At 29.1% G+C, this 25,754-nt stretch overlaps 1 protein-coding gene across 3 annotated transcripts; it reads left to right on the forward strand.

Annotated features, from left to right (window-relative positions):
* The first annotated feature begins 1,495 nt into the window (after nt 1-1,495).
* On the forward strand, nt 1,496-25,542 carry LOC130801373 (ATP-dependent Clp protease proteolytic subunit-related protein 4, chloroplastic). Of its 3 annotated transcripts, XR_009039577.1 has the most exons (9): nt 1,497-1,915; nt 3,559-3,762; nt 5,048-5,103; nt 5,452-5,578; nt 5,718-5,795; nt 8,035-8,148; nt 8,260-8,372; nt 25,114-25,252; nt 25,343-25,542. XR_009039577.1 is itself a non-coding variant. In XM_057665214.1 (8 exons), exons 1-7 carry the CDS (start codon nt 1,664-1,666, stop codon nt 8,329-8,331), a joined length of 903 nt encoding a protein of 300 aa, XP_057521197.1. In that variant the 5' UTR covers nt 1,497-1,663; the 3' UTR covers nt 8,332-8,372; nt 25,114-25,542. The 3 variants fall into 3 exon arrangements, 2 of the variants coding, with proteins under 2 accessions (XP_057521198.1, XP_057521197.1); XM_057665214.1 differs by having other exon boundaries at nt 25,114-25,542; XM_057665215.1 differs by lacking the exons at nt 25,114-25,252; nt 25,343-25,542 and having other exon boundaries at nt 1,496-1,915; nt 8,260-8,566.
* The last annotated feature ends 212 nt before the right edge of the window (nt 25,543-25,754 follow it).

Genomic DNA, 25,754 nt, shown 5'->3' on the forward strand with positions numbered 1-25,754 from the left:
AGGGGAAGAAAAAGAAGGATTTAAATAGATGGAGGGGATGGGTCCTGTTCACTTTGGTTACCTGTTGCAGTCGGTAACAAGGGGGATATGTTGTCAACAAATTATGACAATAGTTGGGATTATTAAAAAATAATTGATAGTTGAGATTAATTTTGACCAACGGGTGATAGTTGGGATTATTTTGAACAAATTTTCCTTAATATAAAAGGGTTAAAACTGATTATATCAGACTTTATTTTTTTAAAATTAATTTGAAGTTAAATTAGGTTATGCATTTAAAAAGATTTATAAAATTAAATTTTTATACCTAGAAAAGAATATAAGAAAATTAAGAAAGTATATTCCTTAAACAAAGAATCTTTTTCCCAAATATTGCAATTTGGGAGCATATTTCCCACTTTGCATCTAGGTACTCTCCATGTAGAATGGATCTTTTTCTTTAATTTTGCTAGATAAAACAACTATCTAAAATATTTTTTTAAGATAGTTGTTTGGAAAAAAAGTGAAAAAAAACTTTTCTTAACCCATTCTATGTGGACGATTTCATAAGAAATAATTTTTCGATTGGCATAGAATGGGAAATAAGTTCCCAAATTGCAATATTTAGAGAAAAAATCTTAAACAAATGAAGAATTACAAATAAGGCATGTAGTTTGAGCAATTTTTAGGGTTGAATTTAGCATTTCATTATCTTTTTGTATGGTTATATGTATGATAATTGTGTTTATACTATTATAATTTACGCAATCAATTAATAAATGTAAATATTTTATGAATATACATGAAAATTGATTGTGTACTTAAGATGTAAAGGTGTGTAATATTTTATGATATTATAAATTTTGTATTTGTTAATCTACATTTTTGACTCATATAATTAGGGCCCATAAAATATTGTTTTCGCCCTAGGCCCCTAAAATCTAAGGGTCAGCCTTATAACTTATTGTGCAATTTCAGTTTATTTAGACGCAAATAGATGTTTGGTGGTCAAACCATTTAAAGCTAGTGTTTGAATAATTAAGTAGTTGAAACAACTTGGTATGAATAAATTACTTTTGTACAAGTTGTTCATAACAACGTATTCAAAATCAATTGATCAAACTAGTAAAGAAAATCAGTTTGTTAAATTAGGATTCTAATCAACAACTATTATAAGGGATGGTCTTTGTGAAAAAACGTCTCCCACAGCCACAAGAAACTCAATCCTTAGTTAAAAAAAGTTATAACAATAACTTTTTTAATTAGCGCACTATTTTTAAAATAATAATATTTCTTTTTCCAGTAAATCTCATCACTAAAATTGCTTTCCAACCAATTTTCGACATTAAACTCTAATCTACATTACAATTTAGCACAAAATAGAGAGTAAATTATGGAGTACAATAGAAATGGAAGATTTTATGATTGAATTTGATAAATTTACATTTCAAAAAATATAGTAATGCACCACATAAGGCCCTAACTTGATATATGAATTGAGTCTTGACTTATAACTCCCATAACTCCACCGCAATCCCATTTTGTACGGACCTAGTCTTTCTCCGGTTTCGGTGGGTCGGATTCTCCTTCTCCTATCTTATTCATTCTACTTCCATTCTCAAGTTTTTCAACACTACATTCCATTTCATCCCGAGTAAGAGTAAGCTCTCACGTCTGCTCAACAATGACTGCAACAATGGCGTCTTCTTCGTTCCTCACCACACGAATACGCTCTTCTTCTCCTTCACTTCACTCCAAGTCAAATAGGAATATCTCGCCCTGTGCATTCTCCTCTTCTTCTCGCGCATCTCTTTCCACTAATTTTCTATCTCCATTCATTGGTGGAAGCGTTAATAGCGACTTCTCCGGACATAAAATCCGACCTCTTTCTATTTCCTCGTCTACTTCTCGTCCTATACGCGGCGTTGTCACTATGGTATACCTCTTAACTTCCTCTTCTAGATTTTAATTTTTTCCTTGTTCTATTTAATTGATAGCGTTTTTTTGTTAAACTATTGTCGTTATTATTTGTTGTGTTTTTCTTATCTAATATCTATGTAGTGAATATCGTTTTGATTGGAGGTTGGCCATTATCAATCTCGAGGTTTCCTTTTTTTGATGTTTATAATGTAAATTTAAATTATCTGTGATTTTGGTGTAATATTTCCAATTTCATATTACAGATGATATAGATTATGATAAAATCACATCACGCTGCCCAATGCCAGACTTTGGCCCTTAATTACATCTCCTGCTAAGCTAAGCAAAGAAGAGTATTAATAAGTGGTAAATTTGGAATTGGCACGTTCAATCGTTGTGTGTGCTTTAGATTGTTCTTTATTGCTTTGAATTGTTGAATCTTGATTAGCATTGGTTCTGTTTTGATCACAAGTGTTCAAGACCAATCTTGAAGCACTAATCATTGGTCCTAGGTGATGTGGGGTTCAAATTTCTTCACCACTAAATTAGCTTCAGCTAATTGTTTAAGAAGTGTTAAACTAAACAAAGAGATTGTTTTCAATTTCTGGTTGACCCTTGAGTGCACCGTTGTCATCTAGTGCATCACATGAATAAGAAGTGTACATGTTTATTGAACCACTTTGCTCTAATATGCTATAGTCCGAAACAAAATGAACTATAGAACTTTGGTTGTACAGAACTGAAATTAGTTACGCTAGGAAAAAATTCAAGAGAGCTGCATTTTAATTTTTTATAGATCAAAGTTTTAATAGAGAAACTACTCCGGGAATTTTGAAGTTTAAATGAGTGATAACTAGTGAAGAGTGCTTCAAGGAGTGACAAAATTCTTGGATGATGAAAATATCGTGAGAAGAAGTTTAAAAAGTACTTAGCATAAAAAACATTATACAAAGTGCCCCATATAATTTCTTTTCTGTTAAGGCCCAAGGAGATGGTCACCAAACTTTCCTGGGCTTTAAACTTTCTAAAAAACTTTTATTGTGTATTTTGGGGCAAAGATGATAATTATAAAACAAACAATGTGAGAAAAATGATTGAAATTATGGAGATGAGTTGTACCCTAAACCAAAAGGATGTTCTAACTCGAGGACATATCCTTGAATTACGAGAATTTTGATTGTATTGATTCGATGAACATTTTTGTGGAACCAATTTTTGTGTTCTATTCGGTGTTCTCATTGATTTTATTATAATTTATCAATTATTTCCCCTTACTCTTACTACACTTTTTATTCAGAAATATTATAGACTTACAAATGTTGGACTACATTCTTCATCCTGCCACCCTTTTAGTTTCTTTCATAGGCCCCAGAAAAATATTTTGTTGCTTGTTGTTTTCACTTTTGAGTGTATGTTGTAGGTTTTATCTTCATTTCATAACTATGCTGCCCTTGGGTGGATACAATGGTGGTGCGCCTATTGATGAAGATGTATCCATCTTTTGTGTTTACTAATCAAGAGAAATATCCCTATGTCTTTCTTATACTTTTTAGTTTGTTGTTGGATAAATGAGGCTACTTCTTTCTAGCTTTTATCATTTATACAGTAAAGTCAGTTTATAAGTGATGTATATACCCATGTTTTTTTTATAAATGACAGGTCATACCTTTTTCTAGAGGAAGTGCTTGGGAGCAACCACCACCAGATTTGGCTTCTTACTTGTACAAGAATCGTATAGTTTATTTGGGCATGTCTCTTGTACCTTCTGTTACTGAGCTTATACTTGCAGAATTTCTTTATCTTCAATATGAGGATGAGGAGAAACCAATTTATCTTTACGTAAACTCTACTGGCACAACAAAGGTGAGTTTTCTCTTCTTGTTTGTTGATCACATTATGTTAATGATGCCTCCTTTTGTCCAACTTGCTTTAGAATTTATTCTTTGAGTTGCTTATCAACTGTAGGATAAAGCTGCAATAATATTTGGACCAAGTCAAATATCAACTAGAAAAATCATTAATAATAGAGACTTAGAGAGAAAATTATGTTATGTACCCTCTCTTTCCACCCTGTGGTTAAATTAAAGGATAATTTGTGATCACATTTATGCTGCCTTTTCTTTCATTCAGTCATGGCCGACGTACAGTTAGGAGAATAGGTTTTTGAATTTAGGCTTGAGAATTAGGTCTCTATTTTGGTGCCTGTTTTTTTTTCCTATTCTTGATGGCGTCAAAGTTTTATAATTATTTGGTTTTGCAATACAATATAATATATTAAGATAACTCATTAAATTATTTACACTTTACATTTGTATGAAGTTGCAAATAATATTTGTCTAAAACAACCTCTTTGTTATTACTTACAAGGGCATAGGTTAGTGTACCCCGCATAGGTGGGAGTCACTTAATGGCATTGGGGAATAAAATGATGATTTTGTTGCCGACTTGCTTGAGAGAGATAGAGTGTGGATTCATTTAAGAAGTGGACGATTTTATAATTGTGGACTTGGATGAATTATAAACTAAATTTATTGAATAAGCTAATTAAAAAAAAATTTGATGATGATCAAAATATAACGCAATTTTTATAAATGTGATTATCAATACAAAGCTCTGAGACAATACTCATTTGATGTAGGGGCATAAATATGTGACTTTAAAGTCTTCTACAACTACGACCAATCTATGAAAAAGGCAACAATCCAGTAAAAGTGCTGTCTCTGCCAATAATAGTGTTACAATGAAAAAAAAAGGTCATATCGTAACAGTCGTATTGTTAAGGTTTTCAATTTTATCGATGCATCATAAACGTGTAAAAAAAGGGTTTTAGGCCGTTCCAAGTGATATTGTATGGTTTAGGCTATACGACAGCCGCATCATCCCCGTTACCGCATCAACGTCGTGACCGTTAACACATTTTTGCACTTAGGGCGATGTTCATTCCATGTGTTTGTTTCGTATGATCAATGGACACATTTCTTGTAGATATAACCAAATAGAAGTCTAGTTCTTATCATGATACTTCTGAAAGTTTCACCGTTATACTAAAACCTACATTACTTCTGGACTCTGGTAGACTTTCAGTTTCACATCTATGTACCAATGAATTCTTCTGATCAATATTTTGTCTCACCTCTTTCTGTTTCAGGGTGGTGAGAAGTTGGGTTATGAAACAGAGGCGTTTGCAATATATGATGTTATGAGGTTATCTTTCATGTCCTTTTCATTAAATGTGTTCACTATATAGTGCTGAATGCTGATTATTTATGCAGTTTCAAATTCAGTCACCAAGAGTTGCCTGATTTTGTCATGCTGCTATTGAGTTTCTTAAGGATTTTTAAATCAGAATTTACACGTCACTGTGAAGCAGATGCTTTATTCAATAACCACCCCTAATTATAAAGATTGTACAAAGCTATCCTTAGATGTAGAGTTGTTTCGAGAAGTGTTATGTTAGCAACACTTTTTCTTATGCTTCTTTATGCATACAAAATCAGATAAATTGTTCTCGAGTGTGGCTTCTGTTTATGTTGAGTTCTCATTCTCACACAGGTATGTCAAGCCTCCTATTTTTACTCTCTGCGTTGGTAATGCCTGGGGAGAGGCAGCCTTGCTTTTGGCTGCTGGTGCAAAGGGAAATCGTGCAGCTCTGCCATCTTCTACTATTATGATGAAACAGGTCAATATTAGCTTGTGACTGCTTATTGCTGTTCTCTATGCCTTTGTTAAAATCTTGTTAGACTAGATAATTTTGAAATTTAATTATGTGCATAGAAAGTTCTGATGAAATTAGAGTGCTTTTTTTGTTATTCCTGCAGCCAATTGCTAGGTTTCAAGGCCAAGCAACTGATGTTGAGCTTGCTAGGAAGGAAGTCACGAATGTAAAGGCAGAATTGGTAATATTCTGGATTCCATGCCTTTCCTTTTTGTTACAGTTTGAATCGCAGAAATGGATACAGTTTATATGATTCATATCTTCGTTACTGTTCAGCATCTTATAGATAGTCACTGCTGAATTTTAGGGTATTATGTGAATGTTTTGGTCTCTAGGCTCCGACCTAAGGAAGGGAAATGACATTGAAGGGTCAAAAGGTGATTGTATTAATGTGAACTATTAATGCGAATAACTATAACTGGCCTGGCATTGGTAGGTCTTGTGTGGTTCTGCTTGTGCTTGTTGGAGAAGCATTGACTAGCGCATGTTCTCTCTTTTTGTTGTGTGCACAACTATATGCCTCCATGTGTTCTTCTTGAAAAGACGTGGGGGAAGACAAATGATCAAAGGCAGAGTACTAGTGGGCAAATGAGGATGTTGGGATTTTGAAGAACAGAAATAACAAAAAACAGTTAAAGTCTAATCTTATTTATTTGGGCAGTATTGGACCCATTTTCTGTGTAGTTCCCATTCTACTGTTAGTTGTGTTCTCAATGTTCACGTAACCTTTGATTCATCAAGTGTCAAAGGTAGTTTCCTGGATTTTGTGTCCATTCTCGATGGGGCCAACCATTATGGTTTTTTTGGTTTTGGGTTATAATAAACTATAGTAAAGTGATTCTTAAATATGTGTGATTGTTATTTTGTAGATGATGTTTGCAATTAGGGGTCAATCTGAAATAACCTTTTTTCTATTACAAGTGTAAGGTTGTGTAAATCTGACCTCCAAACCGTGACTAGGCGGGCTGCATTGAAAATAATTTTGGATCTCGTTACGATTGCGATAGCGGTTGCAAATTGCAATGTCGCAGAAGCGGCATGTCATGGTGTTACAAATCGTTTTACGGACATCGCAATGTGAATTGTTAACTTGAAAAAAGTCTTTTATCACAGCAATTCATGGTTTTCAGATTATACATTTAAATTAAAGCTTATAATAGACCTTTTAGAACCTAATACATTTTAAGCAAAGATAACAATGGCTAATATGTTAGACAACTTATAATGGCGGTTACTTCGGGGTTTTATGGTTTGGTAGGCTCAAAATCCTTTATAGAGCGGTTGTTACATAACTTAACAACCTCATTTTATTTCATTCGTAGGAGCCCTTAGTAGCATTGGGTATAGAAAAAGTTTGTCTGCTGGATTCTATAGGTTATCATTCATAGCTTCACATAAATAAGAAGTGCACATGATTTACAAAATTCTTGACTCCTTATCCTATTAGTTCGTATATGGAGATAATGACGTTTGGCTGCATTTCTCTCAGATGATTGTCTACCCACCCTTGTCAATCCTAATGAGTCCAGAGTTCCTGACTATTTGCTTGCTCTCGTCCCTCTCTCCCCCAAGCAAGAGCTGTGCTCTCAAAATTTTAATATCCCATGGGCTTCCTATTATAGTTTCATGTCTCAGCAACAGAGGTAATTTTAGTTGCTTTGACACAAAAGTTTAGGGCTCATAATCCGGTCGACATGTCCGACATTGATATGGGTATAGAATCCATGCCGGACTCTTGGGGTGGCCAATTAAGCACGACATATTAAGTAGAAAAAAAATTTGCTACCACCATTAGAGATCTAAGAAAAAGAGGATAAGAGAGAAAACATCCACACATAAAAGATAAAGTATGGCTAAGGGTATGTCTATGTCACATGTGAGGACTTGGGCCTTGTATCTTTTGAAGTTACTTAGGCCAGCATGACTAAAATACTTATTTAAAGAATGTTATATATTTGTTAGATTAAATGATAGGAGAAAGTAGTAACTGTCAAAATAAGCTAATTGTTGTGTCCCCACACCCATGTCTAACTCTCGGACAGGATCTCGGTGTCTTGTTATTCTAATTGTTACGTGTCTGACACACAGATATGTACCGTACCCTTGTCCGAGTCAGAGTAGTTAAGTATATGGGCGTTTAACTCTTTCATTCTTTATAGATGACATTTTCACCCTTTTCATGTTTCATTATTCTAACAAATATTATGATTTTGGTGACTGGATGTACATATGCTCTCTTGTATGCGAAAAACGCAATTTTTTTGCATCTATAATTTGTTTCGCTTGTATGCTGCTACACTCTAGCAACGCAGGATTCTCATTAGCCTTATAATCTGTAGTATTTTCTATATTGTTTGTTGATTGGAAACCTATCACCCTTAGAATTTAGGTTTAATATGGCTATTCGTCTTTCTTATAAGGTCAAACTGTTTTCAAGACACATTGGTAAGCCTCCCGAAGTGATTGAAGCTGACATCCGACGCCCAAAATATTTCAGCCCTAGTGAAGCTGTTGAATATGGGATCATTGATAAGGTAGTCTTATCTACAATAACAGTTCTTGTTATCCCTGAGACTATATCATCTCCGGATTTTTTGACGAGGAAACTAATTGTCACATACAATTGCATTCTTTTCACTGCAAAGGTTCTCTACAACGAAAAGAGCCCAGAGGACAAGGGAGTTGTAGCAGACTTGAAGAAAGCGCAGTTTATTTAAATTTGTGGAAAACCTATAATAGGTGGACATGACGAATTCAGGTAAGCGCTTCAATAGTTTCTCTTATTCAAATCTTTGATTAGTAGCAGGGTAGCTGTTTTTGCTTCAAAGCTTTTTCCTAGTTATGTAAAATTATTTAAAATCCTTTCCACAGCGTATGCTGTAATGTGTACAACAAAGGTGAACAACACATATATTCTATTGTAAAGAGATTGGCTATAAACTTCCTTGAGCAGTCCCCAATTGTTATCGTTTTTTTGTTTTTTTTTTTTTTTGGGGGGGGGGGGGGGTGTGTGCATTTTGTCTTTTTTGTTAGCATTACTTGTAGGCAAAAACTTAGAAGGGGACTGATTTTTTTTGTTTTTCGGTCGTGGAATAAATGATAAACAATATACATGCATTAATTTGTTTTAACATATAAATTATAAAGGTTTGATTCTGCTAAAAAAGGTTTAATTACTTTTTTAAAGATTGACTTGTGTTAAAAAACTATTATTCATAAACCAATGTTAAAAGGGTTTACTTGTCTTTTTTGTTAGCATTACTTGTAGGGAAAAACTTAGAAGGGGACTGATTTTTTTTGTTTTTCGGTCGTGGAATAAATGATAAACAATATACATGCATTAATTTGTTTTAACTTATAAATTTTAAAGGTTTGATTCTGCTAAAAAAGGTTTAATTACTTTTCTAAAGATTGACTTGTGTTAAAAAACTATTATTCATGAACCAATGTTAAAAGGGTTTACTTGTCTTTTTTGTTAGCATTACTTGTAGGCAAAAACTTAGAAGGGGACTGACTTTTTTTTTTTCGGTCGTGGAATAAATGATAAACAATATACATGCATTAATTTGTTTTAACATATAAATTATAAAGGTTTGATTCTGCTAAAAAAGGTTTAATTACTTTTTTAAAGATTTAATTGTGTTAAAAAACTATTATGCATGAACCAATGTTAAAAGGGTTTACTTGTCTTTTTTTTTTAGCATTACTTGTAGGCAAAAACTTAGAAGGGGACTGATTTTTTTTTTGTTTTTCGGTCGTGGAATAAATGATAAACAATATACATGCATTAATTTGTTTTAACATATAAATTATAAAGGTTTGATTCTGCTAAAAAAGGTTTAATTACTTTTTTAAAGATTGACTTGTGTTAAAAAACTATTATTCATGAACCAATGTTAAAAGGGTTTACTTGTCTTTTTTGTTAGCATTACTTGTAGGCAAAAACTTAGAAGGGGACTGATTTTTTTTGTTTTTCGGTCGTGGAATAAATGATAAACAATATACATGCATTAATTTGTTTTAACATATAAATTATAAAGGTTTGATTCTGCTAAAAAAGGTTTAATTACTTTTCTAAAGATTGACTTGTGTTAAAAAACTATTATTCATGAACTAATGTTAAAAGGGTTTAGTTGTCTTTTTTGTTAGCATTACTTGTAGGCAAAAACTTAGAAGGGGACTGATTTTTTTTTTCGGTCGTGGAATAAATGATAAACAATATACATGCATTAATTTGTTTTAACATATAAATTATAAAGGTTTGATTCTGCTAAAAAAGATTTAATTACTTTTTTAAAGATTTAATTGTGTTAAAAAACTATTATGCATGAACCAATGTTAAAAGGGTTTACTTGTCTTTTTTTTTTTTTAGCATTACTTGTAGGGAAAAACTTAGAAGGGGACTGATTTTTTTTGTTTTTCGGTCGTGGAATAAGTGGTAAACAATATACATGCATTAATTTGTTTTAACTTATAAATTTTAAAGGTTTGATTCTGCTAAAAAAGGTTTAATTACTTTTCTAAAGATTGACTTGTGTTAAAAAACTATTATTCATGAACCAATGTTAAAAGGGTTTACTTGTCTTTTTTGTTAGCATTACTTGTAGGCAAAAACTTAGAAGGGGACTGACTTTTTTTTTTTCGGTCGTGGAATAAATGATAAACAATATACATGCATCAATTTGTTTTAACATATAAATTATAAAGGTTTGATTCTGCTAAAAAAGGTTTAATTACTTTTTTAAAGATTTAATTGTGTTAAAAAACTATTATGCATGAACCAATGTTAAAAGGGTTTACTTGTCTTTTTTTTTTTAGCATTACTTGTAGGCAAAAACTTAGAAGGGGACTGATTTTTTTTTGTTTTTCGGTCGTGGAATAAATGATAAACTATATACATGCATTAATTTGTTTTAACATATAAATTATAAAGGTTTGATTCTGCTAAAAAAGGTTTAATTACTTTTTTAAAGATTGACTTGTGTTAAAAAACTATTATTCATGAACCAATGTTAAAAGGGTTTACTTGTCTTTTTTGTTAGCATTACTTGTAGACAAAAACTTAGAAGGGGACTGATTTTTTTTGTTTTTCGGTCGTGGAATAAATGATAAACAATATACATGCATTAATTTGTTTTAACATATAAATTATAAAGGTTTGATTCTGCTAAAAAAGGTTTAATTACTTTTCTAAAGATTGACTTGTGTTAAAAAACTATTATTCATGAACTAATGTTAAAAGGGTTTAGTTGTCTTTTTTGTTAGCATTACTTGTAGGCAAAAACTTAGAAGGGGACTGATATTTTTTTTTCGGTCGTGGAATAAATGATAAACAATATACATGCATTAATTTGTTTTAACATATAAATTATAAAGGTTTGATTCTGCTAAAACAGATTTAATTACTTTTTTAAAGATTTAATTGTGTTAAAAAACTATTATGCATGAACCAATGTTAAAAGGGTTTACTTGTCTTTTTTTTTTTTTAGCATTACTTGTAGGGAAAAACTTAGAAGGGGACTGATTTTTTTTGTTTTTCGATCGTGGAATAAGTGATAAACATTATACATGCATTAATTTGTTTTAACTTATAAATTTTAAAGGTTTGATTCTGCTAAAAAAGGTTTAATTACTTTTCTAAAGATTGACTTGTGTTAAAAAACTATTATTCATGAACCAATGTTAAAAGGGTTTACTTGTCTTTTTTGTTAGCATTACTTGTAGGCAAAAACTTAGAAGGGGACTGACTTTTTTTTTTTCGGTCGTGGAATAAATGATAAACAATATACATGCATTAATTTGTTTTAACATATAAATTATAAAGGTTTGATTCTGCTAAAAAAGGTTTAATTACTTTTTTAAAGATTTAATTGTGTTAAAAAACTATTATGCATGAACCAATGTTAAAAGGGTTTACTTGTCTTTTTTTTTTAGCATTACTTGTAGGCAAAAACTTAGAAGGGGACTGATTTTTTTTTTTGTTTTTCGGTCGTGGAATAAATGATAAACAATATACATGCATTAATTTGTTTTAACATATAAATTATAAAGGTTTGATTCTGCTAAAAAAGGTTTAATTACTTTTTTAAAGATTGACTTGTGTTAAAAAACTATTATTCATGAACCAATGTTAAAAGGGTTTACTTGTCTTTTTTGTTAGCATTACTTGTAGGCAAAAACTTAGAAGGGGACTGATTTGTTTTGTTTTTCGGTCGTGGAATAAATGATAAACAATATACATGCATTAATTTGTTTTAACATATAAATTATAAAGGTTTGATTCTGCTAAAAAAGGTTTAATTACTTTTCTAAAGATTGACTTGTGTTAAAAAACTATTATTCATGAACTAATGTTAAAAGGGTTTACTTGTCTTTTTTGTTAGCATTACTTGTAGGCAAAAACTTAGAAGGGGACTGATTTTTTTTGTTTTTCGGTCGTGGAATAAATGATAAACAATATACATGCATTAATTTGTTTTAACATATAAATTATAAAGGTTTGATTCTGCTAAAAAAGATTTAATTACTTTTTTAAAGATTTAATTGTGTTAAAAAACTATAATGCATGAACCAATGTTAAAAGGGTTTACTTGTCTTTTTTTTTTTTTAGCATTACTTGTAGGGAAAAACTTAGAAGGGGACTGATTTTTTTTGTTTTTCGGTCGTGGAATAAGTGGTAAACAATATACATGCATTAATTTGTTTTAACTTATAAATTTTAAAGGTTTGATTCTGGTAAAAAAGGTTTAATTACTTTTCTAAAGATTGACTTGTGTTAAAAAACTATTATTCATGAACCAATGTTAAAAGGGTTTACTTGTCTTTTTTGTTAGCATTACTTGTAGGCAAAAACTTAGAAGGGGACTGACTTTTTTTTTTTCGGTCGTGGAATAAATGATAAACAATATACATGCATCAATTTGTTTTAACATATAAATTATAAAGGTTTGATTCTGCTAAAAAAGGTTTAATTACTTTTTTAAAGATTTAATTGTGTTAAAAAACTATTATGCATGAACCAATGTTAAAAGGGTTTACTTGTCTTTTTTTTTTTAGCATTACTTGTAGGCAAAAACTTAGAAGGGGACTGATTTTTTTTTGTTTTTCGGTCGTGGAATAAATGATAAACAATATACATGCATTAATTTGTTTTAACATATAAATTATAAAGGTTTGGTTCTGCTAAAAAAGGTTTAATTACTTTTTTAAAGATTGACTTGTGTTAAAAAACTATTATTCATGAACCAATGTTAAAAGGGTTTACTTGTCTTTTTTGTTAGCATTACTTGTAGGCAAAAACTTAGAAGGGGACTGATTTTTTTTGTTTTTCGGTCGTGGAATAAATGATAAACAATATACATGCATTAATTTGTTTTAACATATAAATTATAAAGGTTTGATTCTGCTAAAAAAGGTTTAATTACTTTTCTAAAGATTGACTTGTGTTAAAAAACTATTATTCATGAACTAATGTTAAAAGGGTTTAGTTGTCTTTTTTGTTAGCATTACTTGTAGGCAAAAACTTAGAAGGGGACTGATATTTTTTTTTCGGTCGTGGAATAAATGATAAACAATATACATGCATTAATTTGTTTTAACATATAAATTATAAAGGTTTGATTCTGCTAAAAAAGGTTTAATTACTTTTTTAAAGATTGACTTGTGTTAAAAAACTATTATTCATAAACCAATGTTAAAAGGGTTTACTTGTCTTTTTTGTTAGCATTACTTGTAGGGAAAAACTTAGAAGGGGACTGATTTTTTTTGTTTTTCGGTCGTGGAATAAATGATAAACAATATACATGCATTAATTTGTTTTAACTTATAAATTTTAAAGGTTTGATTCTGCTAAAAAAGGTTTAATTACTTTTCTAAAGATTGACTTGTGTTAAAAAACTATTATTCATGAACCAATGTTAAAAGGGTTTACTTGTCTTTTTTGTTAGCATTACTTGTAGGCAAAAACTTAGAAGGGGACTGACTTTTTTTTTTTCGGTCGTGGAATAAATGATAAACAATATACATGCATTAATTTGTTTTAACATATAAATTATAAAGGTTTGATTCTGCTAAAAAAGGTTTAATTACTTTTTTAAAGATTTAATTGTGTTAAAAAACTATTATGCATGAACCAATGTTAAAAGGGTTTACTTGTCTTTTTTTTTTAGCATTACTTGTAGGCAAAAACTTAGAAGGGGACTGATTTTTTTTTTGTTTTTCGGTCGTGGAATAAATGATAAACAATATACATGCATTAATTTGTTTTAACATATAAATTATAAAGGTTTGATTCTGCTAAAAAAGGTTTAATTACTTTTTTAAAGATTGACTTGTGTTAAAAAACTATTATTCATGAACCAATGTTAAAAGGGTTTACTTGTCTTTTTTGTTAGCATTACTTGTAGGCAAAAACTTAGAAGGGGACTGATTTTTTTTGTTTTTCGGTCGTGGAATAAATGATAAACAATATACATGCATTAATTTGTTTTAACATATAAATTATAAAGGTTTGATTCTGCTAAAAAAGGTTTAATTACTTTTCTAAAGATTGACTTGTGTTAAAAAACTATTATTCATGAACTAATGTTAAAAGGGTTTACTTGTCTTTTTTGTTAGCATTACTTGTAGGCAAAAACTTAGAAGGGGACTGATTTTTTTTTTTCGGTCGTGGAATAAATGATAAACAATATACATGCATTAATTTGTTTTAACATATAAATTATAAAGGTTTGATTCTGCTAAAAAAGATTTAATTACTTTTTTAAAGATTTAATTGTGTTAAAAAACTATTATGCATGAACCAATGTTAAAAGGGTTTACTTGTCTTTTTTTTTTTTTAGCATTACTTGTAGGGAAAAACTTAGAAGGGGACTGATTTTTTTTGTTTTTCGGTCGTGGAATAAGTGGTAAACAATATACATGCATTAATTTGTTTTAACTTATAAATTTTAAAGGTTTGATTCTGCTAAAAAAGGTTTAATTACTTTTCTAAAGATTGACTTGTGTTAAAAAACTATTATTCATGAACCAATGTTAAAAGGGTTTACTTGTCTTTTTTGTTAGCATTACTTGTAGGCAAAAACTTAGAAGGGGACTGACTTTTTTTTTTTCGGTCGTGGAATAAATGATAAACAATATACATGCATCAATTTGTTTTAACATATAAATTATAAAGGTTTGATTCTGCTAAAAAAGGTTTAATTACTTTTTTAAAGATTTAATTGTGTTAAAAAACTATTATGCATGAACCAATGTTAAAAGGGTTTACTTGTCTTTTTTTTTTTAGCATTACTTGTAGGCAAAAACTTAGAAGGGGACTGATTTTTTTTTGTTTTTCGGTCGTGGAATAAATGATAAACTATATACATGCATTAATTTGTTTTAACATATAAATTATAAAGGTTTGATTCTGCTAAAAAAGGTTTAATTACTTTTTTAAAGATTGACTTGTGTTAAAAAACTATTATTCATGAACCAATGTTAAAAGGGTTTACTTGTCTTTTTTGTTAGCATTACTTGTAGACAAAAACTTAGAAGGGGACTGATTTTTTTTGTTTTTCGGTCGTGGAATAAATGATAAACAATATACATGCATTAATTTGTTTTAACATATAAATTATAAAGGTTTGATTCTGCTAAAAAAGGTTTAATTACTTTTCTAAAGATTGACTTGTGTTAAAAAACTATTATTCATGAACTAATGTTAAAAGGGTTTAGTTGTCTTTTTTGTTAGCATTACTTGTAGGCAAAAACTTAGAAGGGGACTGATATTTTTTTTTCGGTCGTGGAATAAATGATAAACAATATACATGCATTAATTTGTTTTAACATATAAATTATAAAGGTTTGATTCTGCTAAAACAGATTTAATTACTTTTTTAAAGATTTAATTGTGTTAAAAAACTATTATGCATGAACCAATGTTAAAAGGGTTTACTTGTCTTTTTTTTTTTTTAGCATTACTTGTAGGGAAAAACTTAGAAGGGGACTGATTTTTTTTGTTTTTCGATCGTGGAATAAGTGATAAACATTATACATGCATTAATTTGTTTTAACTTATAAATTTTAAAGGTTTGATTCTGCTAAAAAAGGTTTAATTACTTTTCTAAAGATTGACTTGTGTTAAAAAACTATTATTCATGAACCAATGTTAAAAGGGTTTACTTGTCTTTTTTGTTAGCATTACTTGTAGGCAAAAACTTAGAAGGGGACTGACTTTTTTTTTTTCGGTCGTGGAATAAATGATAAACAATATACATGCATTAATTTGTTTTAACATATAAATTATAAAGGTTTGATTCTGCTAAAAAAGGTTTAATTACTTTTTTAAAGATTTAATTGTGTTAAAAAACTATTATGCATGAACCAATGTTAAAAGGGTTTACTTGTCTTTTTTTTTTAGCATTACTTGTAGGCAAAAACTTAGAAGGGGACTGATTTTTTTTTTTGTTTTTCGGTCGTGGAATAAATGATAAACAATATACATGCATTAATTTGTTTTAACATATAAATTATAAAGGTTTGATTCTGCTAAAAAAGGTTTAATTACTTTTTTAAAGATTGACTTGTGTTAAAAAACTATTATTCATGAACCAATGTTAAAAGGGTTTACTTGTCTTTTTTGTTAGCATTACTTGTAGGCAAAAACTTAGAAGGGGACTGATTTGTTTTGTTTTTCGGTCGTGGAATAAATGATAAACAATATACATGCATTAATTTGTTTTAACATATAAATTATAAAGGTTTGATTCTGCTAAAAAAGGTTTAATTACTTTTCTAAAGATTGACTTGTGTTAAAAAACTATTATTCATGAACTAATGTTAAAAGGGTTTACTTGTCTTTTTTGTTAGCATTACTTGTAGGCAAAAACTTAGAAGGGGACTGATTTTTTTTGTTTTTCGGTCGTGGAATAAATGATAAACAATATACATGCATTAATTTGTTTTAACATATAAATTATAAAGGTTTGATTCTGCTAAAAAAGATTTAATTACTTTTTTAAAGATTTAATTGTGTTAAAAAACTATAATGCATGAACCAATGTTAAAAGGGTTTACTTGTCTTTTTTTTTTTTTAGCATTACTTGTAGGGAAAAACTTAGAAGGGGACTGATTTTTTTTGTTTTTCGGTCGTGGAATAAGTGGTAAACAATATACATGCATTAATTTGTTTTAACTTATAAATTTTAAAGGTTTGATTCTGCTAAAAAAGGTTTAATTACTTTTCTAAAGATTGACTTGTGTTAAAAAACTATTATTCATGAACCAATGTTAAAAGGGTTTACTTGTCTTTTTTGTTAGCATTACTTGTAGGCAAAAACTTAGAAGGGGACTGACTTTTTTTTTTTCGGTCGTGGAATAAATGATAAACAATATACATGCATCAATTTGTTTTAACATATAAATTATAAAGGTTTGATTCTGCTAAAAAAGGTTTAATTACTTTTTTAAAGATTTAATTGTGTTAAAAAACTATTATGCATGAACCAATGTTAAAAGGGTTTACTTGTCTTTTTTTTTTTAGCATTACTTGTAGGCAAAAACTTAGAAGGGGACTGATTTTTTTTTGTTTTTCGGTCGTGGAATAAATGATAAACAATATACATGCATTAATTTGTTTTAACATATAAATTATAAAGGTTTGGTTCTGCTAAAAAAGGTTTAATTACTTTTTTAAAGATTGACTTGTGTTAAAAAACTATTATTCATGAACCAATGTTAAAAGGGTTTACTTGTCTTTTTTGTTAGCATTACTTGTAGGCAAAAACTTAGAAGGGGACTGATTTTTTTTGTTTTTCGGTCGTGGAATAAATGATAAACAATATACATGCATTAATTTGTTTTAACATATAAATTATAAAGGTTTGATTCTGCTAAAAAAGGTTTAATTACTTTTCTAAAGATTGACTTGTGTTAAAAAACTATTATTCATGAACTAATGTTAAAAGGGTTTAGTTGTCTTTTTTGTTAGCATTACTTGTAGGCAAAAACTTAGAAGGGGACTGATATTTTTTTTTCGGTCGTGGAATAAATGATAAACAATATACATGCATTAATTTGTTTTAACATATAAATTATAAAGGTTTGATTCTGCTAAAAAAGGTTTAATTACTTTTTTAAAGATTGACTTGTGTTAAAAAACTATTATTCATAAACCAATGTTAAAAGGGTTTACTTGTCTTTTTTGTTAGCATTACTTGTAGGGAAAAACTTAGAAGGGGACTGATTTTTTTTGTTTTTCGGTCGTGGAATAAATGATAAACAATATACATGCATTAATTTGTTTTAACTTATAAATTTTAAAGGTTTGATTCTGCTAAAAAAGGTTTAATTACTTTTCTAAAGATTGACTTGTGTTAAAAAACTATTATTCATGAACCAATGTTAAAAGGGTTTACTTGTCTTTTTTGTTAGCATTACTTGTAGGCAAAAACTTAGAAGGGGACTGACTTTTTTTTTTTCGGTCGTGGAATAAATGATAAACAATATACATGCATTAATTTGTTTTAACATATAAATTATAAAGGTTTGATTCTGCTAAAAAAGGTTTAATTACTTTTTTAAAGATTTAATTGTGTTAAAAAACTATTATGCATGAACCAATGTTAAAAGGGTTTACTTGTCTTTTTTTTTTAGCATTACTTGTAGGCAAAAACTTAGAAGGGGACTGATTTTTTTTTTGTTTTTCGGTCGTGGAATAAATGATAAACAATATACATGCATTAATTTGTTTTAACATATAAATTATAAAGGTTTGATTCTGCTAAAAAAGGTTTAATTACTTTTTTAAAGATTGACTTGTGTTAAAAAACTATTATTCATGAACTAATGTTAAAAGGGTTTAGTTGTCTTTTTTGTTAGCATTACTTGTAGGCAAAAACTTAGAAGGGGACTGATTTTTTTTTTCGGTCGTGGAATAAATGATAAACAATATACATGCATTAATTTGTTTTAACATATAAATTATAAAGGTTTGATTCTGCTAAAAAAGATTTAATTACTTTTTTAAAGATTTAATTGTGTTAAAAAACTATTATGCATGAACCAATGTTAAAAGGGTTTACTTGTCTTTTTTTTTTTTTAGCATTACTTGTAGGGAAAAACTTAGAAGGGGACTGATTTTTTTTGTTTTTCGGTCGTGGAATAAGTGGTAAACAATATACATGCATTAATTTGTTTTAACTTATAAATTTTAAAGGTTTGATTCTGCTAAAAAAGGTTTAATTACTTTTCTAAAGATTGACTTGTGTTAAAAAACTATTATTCATGAACCAATGTTAAAAGGGTTTACTTGTCTTTTTTGTTAGCATTACTTGTAGGCAAAAACTTAGAAGGGGACTGACTTTTTTTTTTTCGGTCGTGGAATAAATGATAAACAATATACATGCATCAATTTGTTTTAACATATAAATTATAAAGGTTTGATTCTGCTAAAAAAGGTTTAATTACTTTTTTAAAGATTTAATTGTGTTAAAAAACTATTATGCATGAACCAATGTTAAAAGGGTTTACTTGTCTTTTTTTTTTTAGCATTACTTGTAGGCAAAAACTTAGAAGGGGACTGATTTTTTTTTGTTTTTCGGTCGTGGAATAAATGATAAACTATATACATGCATTAATTTGTTTTAACATATAAATTATAAAGGTTTGATTCTGCTAAAAAAGGTTTAATTACTTTTTTAAAGATTGACTTGTGTTAAAAAACTATTATTCATGAACCAATGTTAAAAGGGTTTACTTGTCTTTTTTGTTAGCATTACTTGTAGACAAAAACTTAGAAGGGGACTGATTTTTTTTGTTTTTCGGTCGTGGAATAAATGATAAACAATATACATGCATTAATTTGTTTTAACATATAAATTATAAAGGTTTGATTCTGCTAAAAAAGGTTTAATTACTTTTCTAAAGATTGACTTGTGTTAAAAAACTATTATTCATGAACTAATGTTAAAAGGGTTTAGTTGTCTTTTTTGTTAGCATTACTTGTAGGCAAAAACTTAGAAGGGGACTGATATTTTTTTTTCGGTCGTGGAATAAATGATAAACAATATACATGCATTAATTTGTTTTAACATATAAATTATAAAGGTTTGATTCTGCTAAAACAGATTTAATTACTTTTTTAAAGATTTAATTGTGTTAAAAAACTATTATGCATGAACCAATGTTAAAAGGGTTTACTTGTCTTTTTTTTTTTTTAGCATTACTTGTAGGGAAAAACTTAGAAGGGGACTGATTTTTTTTGTTTTTCGATCGTGGAATAAGTGATAAACATTATACATGCATTAATTTGTTTTAACTTATAAATTTTAAAGGTTTGATTCTGCTAAAAAAGGTTTAATTACTTTTCTAAAGATTGACTTGTGTTAAAAAACTATTATTCATGAACCAATGTTAAAAGGGTTTACTTGTCTTTTTTGTTAGCATTACTTGTAGGCAAAAACTTAGAAGGGGACTGACTTTTTTTTTTTCGGTCGTGGAATAAATGATAAACAATATACATGCATTAATTTGTTTTAACATATAAATTATAAAGGTTTGATTCTGCTAAAAAAGGTTTAATTACTTTTTTAAAGATTTAATTGTGTTAAAAAACTATTATGCATGAACCAATGTTAAAAGGGTTTACTTGTCTTTTTTTTTTAGCATTACTTGTAGGCAAAAACTTAGAAGGGGACTGATTTTTTTTTTTGTTTTTCGGTCGTGGAATAAATGATAAACAATATACATGCATTAATTTGTTTTAACATATAAATTATAAAGGTTTGATTCTGCTAAAAAAGGTTTAATTACTTTTCTAAAGATTGACTTGTGTTAAAAAACTATTATTCATGAACTAATGTTAAAAGGGTTTACTTGTCTTTTTTGTTAGCATTACTTGTAGGCAAAAACTTAGAAGGGGACTGATTTTTTTTTTTCGGTCGTGGAATAAATGATAAACAATATACATGCATTAATTTGTTTTAACATATAAATTATAAAGGTTTGATTCTGCTAAAAAAGATTTAATTACTTTTTTAAAGATTTAATTGTGTTAAAAAACTATTATGCATGAACCAATGTTAAAAGGGTTTACTTGTCTTTTTTTTTTTTTAGCATTACTTGTAGGGAAAAACTTAGAAGGGGACTGATTTTTTTTGTTTTTCGGTCGTGGAATAAGTGGTAAACAATATACATGCATTAATTTGTTTTAACTTATAAATTTTAAAGGTTTGATTCTGCTAAAAAAGGTTTAATTACTTTTCTAAAGATTGACTTGTGTTAAAAAACTATTATTCATGAACCAATGTTAAAAGGGTTTACTTGTCTTTTTTGTTAGCATTACTTGTAGGCAAAAACTTAGAAGGGGACTGACTTTTTTTTTTTCGGTCGTGGAATAAATGATAAACAATATACATGCATCAATTTGTTTTAACATATAAATTATAAAGGTTTGATTCTGCTAAAAAAGGTTTAATTACTTTTTTAAAGATTTAATTGTGTTAAAAAACTATTATGCATGAACCAATGTTAAAAGGGTTTACTTGTCTTTTTTTTTTTAGCATTACTTGTAGGCAAAAACTTAGAAGGGGACTGATTTTTTTTTGTTTTTCGGTCGTGGAATAAATGATAAACTATATACATGCATTAATTTGTTTTAACATATAAATTATAAAGGTTTGATTCTGCTAAAAAAGGTTTAATTACTTTTTTAAAGATTGACTTGTGTTAAAAAACTATTATTCATGAACCAATGTTAAAAGGGTTTACTTGTCTTTTTTGTTAGCATTACTTGTAGGCAAAAACTTAGAAGGGGACTGATTTTTTTTGTTTTTCGGTCGTGGAATAAATGATAAACAATATACATGCATTAATTTGTTTTAACATATAAATTATAAAGGTTTGATTCTGCTAAAAAAGGTTTAATTACTTTTCTAAAGATTGACTTGTGTTAAAAAACTATTATTCATGAACTAATGTTAAAAGGGTTTAGTTGTCTTTTTTGTTAGCATTACTTGTAGGCAAAAACTTAGAAGGGGACTGATATTTTTTTTTCGGTCGTGGAATAAATGATAAACAATATACATGCATTAATTTGTTTTAACATATAAATTATAAAGGTTTGATTCTGCTAAAACAAATTTAATTACTTTTTTAAAGATTTAATTGTGTTAAAAAACTATTATGCATGAACCAATGTTAAAAGGGTTTACTTGTCTTTTTTTTTTTTTTAGCATTACTTGTAGGGAAAAACTTAGAAGGGGACTGATTTTTTTTGTTTTTCGGTCGTGGAATAAGTGATAAACATTATACATGCATTAATTTGTTTTAACTTATAAATTTTAAAGGTTTGATTCTGCTAAAAAAGGTTTAATTACTTTTCTAAAGATTGACTTGTGTTAAAAAACTATTATTCATGAACCAATGTTAAAAGGGTTTACTTGTCTTTTTTTTTTAGCATTACTTGTAGGCAAAAACTTAGAAGGGGACTGATTTTTTTTTTGTTTTTCGGTCGTGGAATAAATGATAAACAATATACATGCATTAATTTGTTTTAACATATAAATTATAAAGGTTTGATTCTGCTAAAAAAGGTTTAATTACTTTTTTAAAGATTGACTTGTGTTAAAAAACTATTATTCATGAACCAATGTTAAAATGGTTTACTTGTCTTTTTTGTTAGCATTACTTGTAGGCAAAAACTTAGAAGGGGACTGATTTGTTTTGTTTTTCGGTCGTGGAATAAATGATAAACAATATACATGCATTAATTTGTTTTAACATATAAATTATAAAGGTTTGATTCTGCTAAAAAAGGTTTAATTACTTTTCTAAAGATTGACTTGTGTTAAAAAACTATTATTCATGAACTAATGTTAAAAGGGTTTACTTGTCTTTTTTGTTAGCATTACTTGTAGGCAAAAACTTAGAAGGGGACTGATTTTTTTTGTTTTTCGGTCGTGGAATAAATGATAAACAATATACATGCATTAATTTGTTTTAACATATAAATTATAAAGGTTTGATTCTGCTAAAAAAGATTTAATTACTTTTTTAAAGATTTAATTGTGTTAAAAAACTATAATGCATGAACCAATGTTAAAAGGGTTTACTTGTCTTTTTTTTTTTTTAGCATTACTTGTAGGGAAAAACTTAGAAGGGGACTGATTTTTTTTGTTTTTCGGTCGTGGAATAAGTGGTAAACAATATACATGCATTAATTTGTTTTAACTTATAAATTTTAAAGGTTTGATTCTGCTAAAAAAGGTTTAATTACTTTTCTAAAGATTGACTTGTGTTAAAAAACTATTATTCATGAACCAATGTTAAAAGGGTTTACTTGTCTTTTTTGTTAGCATTACTTGTAGGCAAAAACTTAGAAGGGGACTGACTTTTTTTGTTTTTCGGTCGTGGAATAAATGATAAACAATATACATGCATTAATTTGTTTTAACATATAAATTATAAAGGTTTGATTCTGCTAAAAAAGGTTTAATTACTTTTCTAAAGATTGACTTGTGTTAAAAAACTATTATGCATGAACCAATGTTAAAAGGGTTTACTTGTTTTTTTTGTTAGCATTACTTGTAGGCAAAAACTTAGAAGGGGACTGATTTTTTTTTTTCGGTCGTGGAATAAATGATAAACAATATACATGCATTAATTTGTTTTAACATATAAATTATAAAGGTTTGATTCTGCTAAAAAAGATGTAATTACTTTTTTAAAGATTTAATTGTGTTAAAAAACTATTATGCATGAACCAATGTTAAAAGGGTTTACTTGTCTTTTTTTTTTTTTAGCATTACTTGTAGGGAAAAACTTAGAAAGGGACTGATTTTTTTTGTTTTTCGGTCGTGGAATAAATGATAAATAATATACATGCATTAATTTGTTTTAACATATAAATTATAAAGGTTTGATTCTGCTAAAAAAGGTTTAATTACTTTTTTAAAGATTTACTTGTGTTAAAAAACTATTATTCATGAACCAATGTTAAAAGGGTTTACTTGTGAAATAAAAATAAGTACTTTTTACTGAAAAAGAGATGTTAAGATCTCTTTCTCATATTCTCATGTTAAGGATAGTTCTCGTGTGAACTTCACATGATAATATGGTGTATATAATGACAACTTTGGTTCCAAGTTTGGTTATAGGTGAAAGTACTCTCTTAATGCCCATATGTACCCTTTCAATACTCATTACCCTTTAAAATATTTAGTTGTATCTCGTAGAGTTTTTCAGGAATTTTAAGTGTTTGATATAGAAGCAATCTATTAGAGTTGCAGGGGTTATATAGCATGGTTAGCCATCAATAGGGTCTTAGACTTTAGACTATTGTTTGAGAATTTGGTTTGCCTTTAGCATTTCTTGTGTTCCTTTATTTTTTTGGCATGCCAAGTGTTTCGATACTCATGTATTGCTATTGACATCAGTGTCTCGAGTAATTGCCAAAAGTTTTTAAATGATGGCTAGAGGAAAAGGTCACATGCTAGATGGCAAAGCCTCATAATGCCACAAGCGTTTCATCCGTGTTTTCCCTGAGGAAGTATGTAGCTCTTCCACTTGTCAATGACGTTGGTTTCTTTCACATTATATACTTGGTTTTGTTAAAGATTATCCTAGGTGTTCAAGGCAACTGGATAACTTTTCCTGGTTGCTGGATGGAAGTGCTGGTTGGTGCTCTTGTTATGATTAAGAGGATTCATGGCAAAATCTAATTTGCAATGCTCTCTGCTTTTTTGTGGTCCTCACCATTAAAAACTTTTTCCTTTTTGGAATTTCTGTCCTACCATTAATATGTGCTGATCTCTTGTGATAGAGATATTTAGGCTAGTTTCTGTAAACTTTCGCCCGTTGATTTTTGCTAAGATGAACTATGTGCTTAATTTTCTCCAAGTGGCAGCTTCAGCAAATTCTGGAAAAGGGAGGAAGTTCTATGTCTTTATGACCAAATTGCCGTCCCACTTTGTGTCTGTAATATGCATCTTGGTCATGAGGTTATAAGAGACATCTGGATTTATCTAAACTCGTTCTGGTTAATGCTTAATAGTGCTCTACATCATGAACCTTTCATTTTTAGTTGACATTGATTGTGACTTCTCGTGTGCGCGTGTCTGTTTTGGGTATTTGCAGTTGCCTTTAGGGTTCATAACAACCTTGAGAAAGCTATTTGTACACTCTTCCCTTGGACAAAAGCATTCACGCTGTGTAGTACTCCCACGTCGCTTATTTGTGACTTATGTAATTCTTTTGCTAGTTAGTGGTAATGATAAGGGCCCTTCTTCTGGAAGGATTACATAAGAATTCTCATATTCATAATTTGCTTTGCATCAGAAAGTATCCGGTATAATCCCCCTTTCGACTTCTGTCCTCCACTAAATCAAATTCCATTGATGATCTTTTCCAGAGAAAATAGAGTAAAGCTGTATGCATGTTCACCTCTCATTTTCTGGTTACTGTATTCATGCTTACACAGTAAACCTCTTATACATTGTGATTATGAAATTGACATGCAGGCACCCCCGTAGGAGCTTGTTTCTACTATCAAGTTTCAGCTATTCGTGGGAAGACATGAATCCTTTTATGTAGTCTCTGATCATAATGAAGCGGACCGGAGCATCTATACAGGATTTCAATGACTTGATAACAAAAGCGGTATGTTCAAACAGTGACTGGGTATAATCGTGTAATATGTACTTCTGAAAAGGAAGTTGCTGCCTAGATCATGTATATTTTCTGTTGCAGGTTAAATCTAATAGGTGAATGAAGATAATCCCTTTACTAAATTGGATATTGTGATAAATTTTGATTCATTGATCTTCTTCTTGCACATGACCATTGGATATGATACTATTGCTTTTGTACATGTATACAACATCCATGCGATTTTTTAGTCGCATCTAAATGTGACAATCAAATCTCAATGAACGGAGCTTCACATAAAACCCTAATACCATAAGATTCGAGTTTGAAGTGGCAATATGTCATATTCGTATTATCATAGAATTGTTGGAGTACTTGATATCAAGTATGAAAATTTTACTTGAAGTTGATAGATATCGAATATTTTGTCCATTGGATGCTGAGGATTGTCTAAGATATAGATAACTACAAAATTAGAAACTAACTGGAAGAAATATCTTATAATGCATTTTTA

Source organism: Amaranthus tricolor, chromosome 15 (assembly GCF_026212465.1).
Source record: "Amaranthus tricolor cultivar Red isolate AtriRed21 chromosome 15, ASM2621246v1, whole genome shotgun sequence".
NCBI classification, from domain to species: domain Eukaryota; kingdom Viridiplantae; phylum Streptophyta; class Magnoliopsida; order Caryophyllales; family Amaranthaceae; genus Amaranthus; species Amaranthus tricolor.

Excerpts from the sequence above, each read along its gene's own strand:
- LOC130801373 (XM_057665215.1), top strand. The coding sequence starts at position 1,664 with ATGACTGCAACAATGGCGTCTTCTTCGTTCCTCACCACACGAATACGC. Across the intron at positions 5,796-8,034 it reads CGAATGTAAAGGCAGAATTG|GTCAAACTGTTTTCAAGACA; the intron begins GTAATATTCTGG and ends CTTTCTTATAAG. Across the intron at positions 8,149-8,259 it reads AATATGGGATCATTGATAAG|GTTCTCTACAACGAAAAGAG; the intron begins GTAGTCTTATCT and ends TTCACTGCAAAG.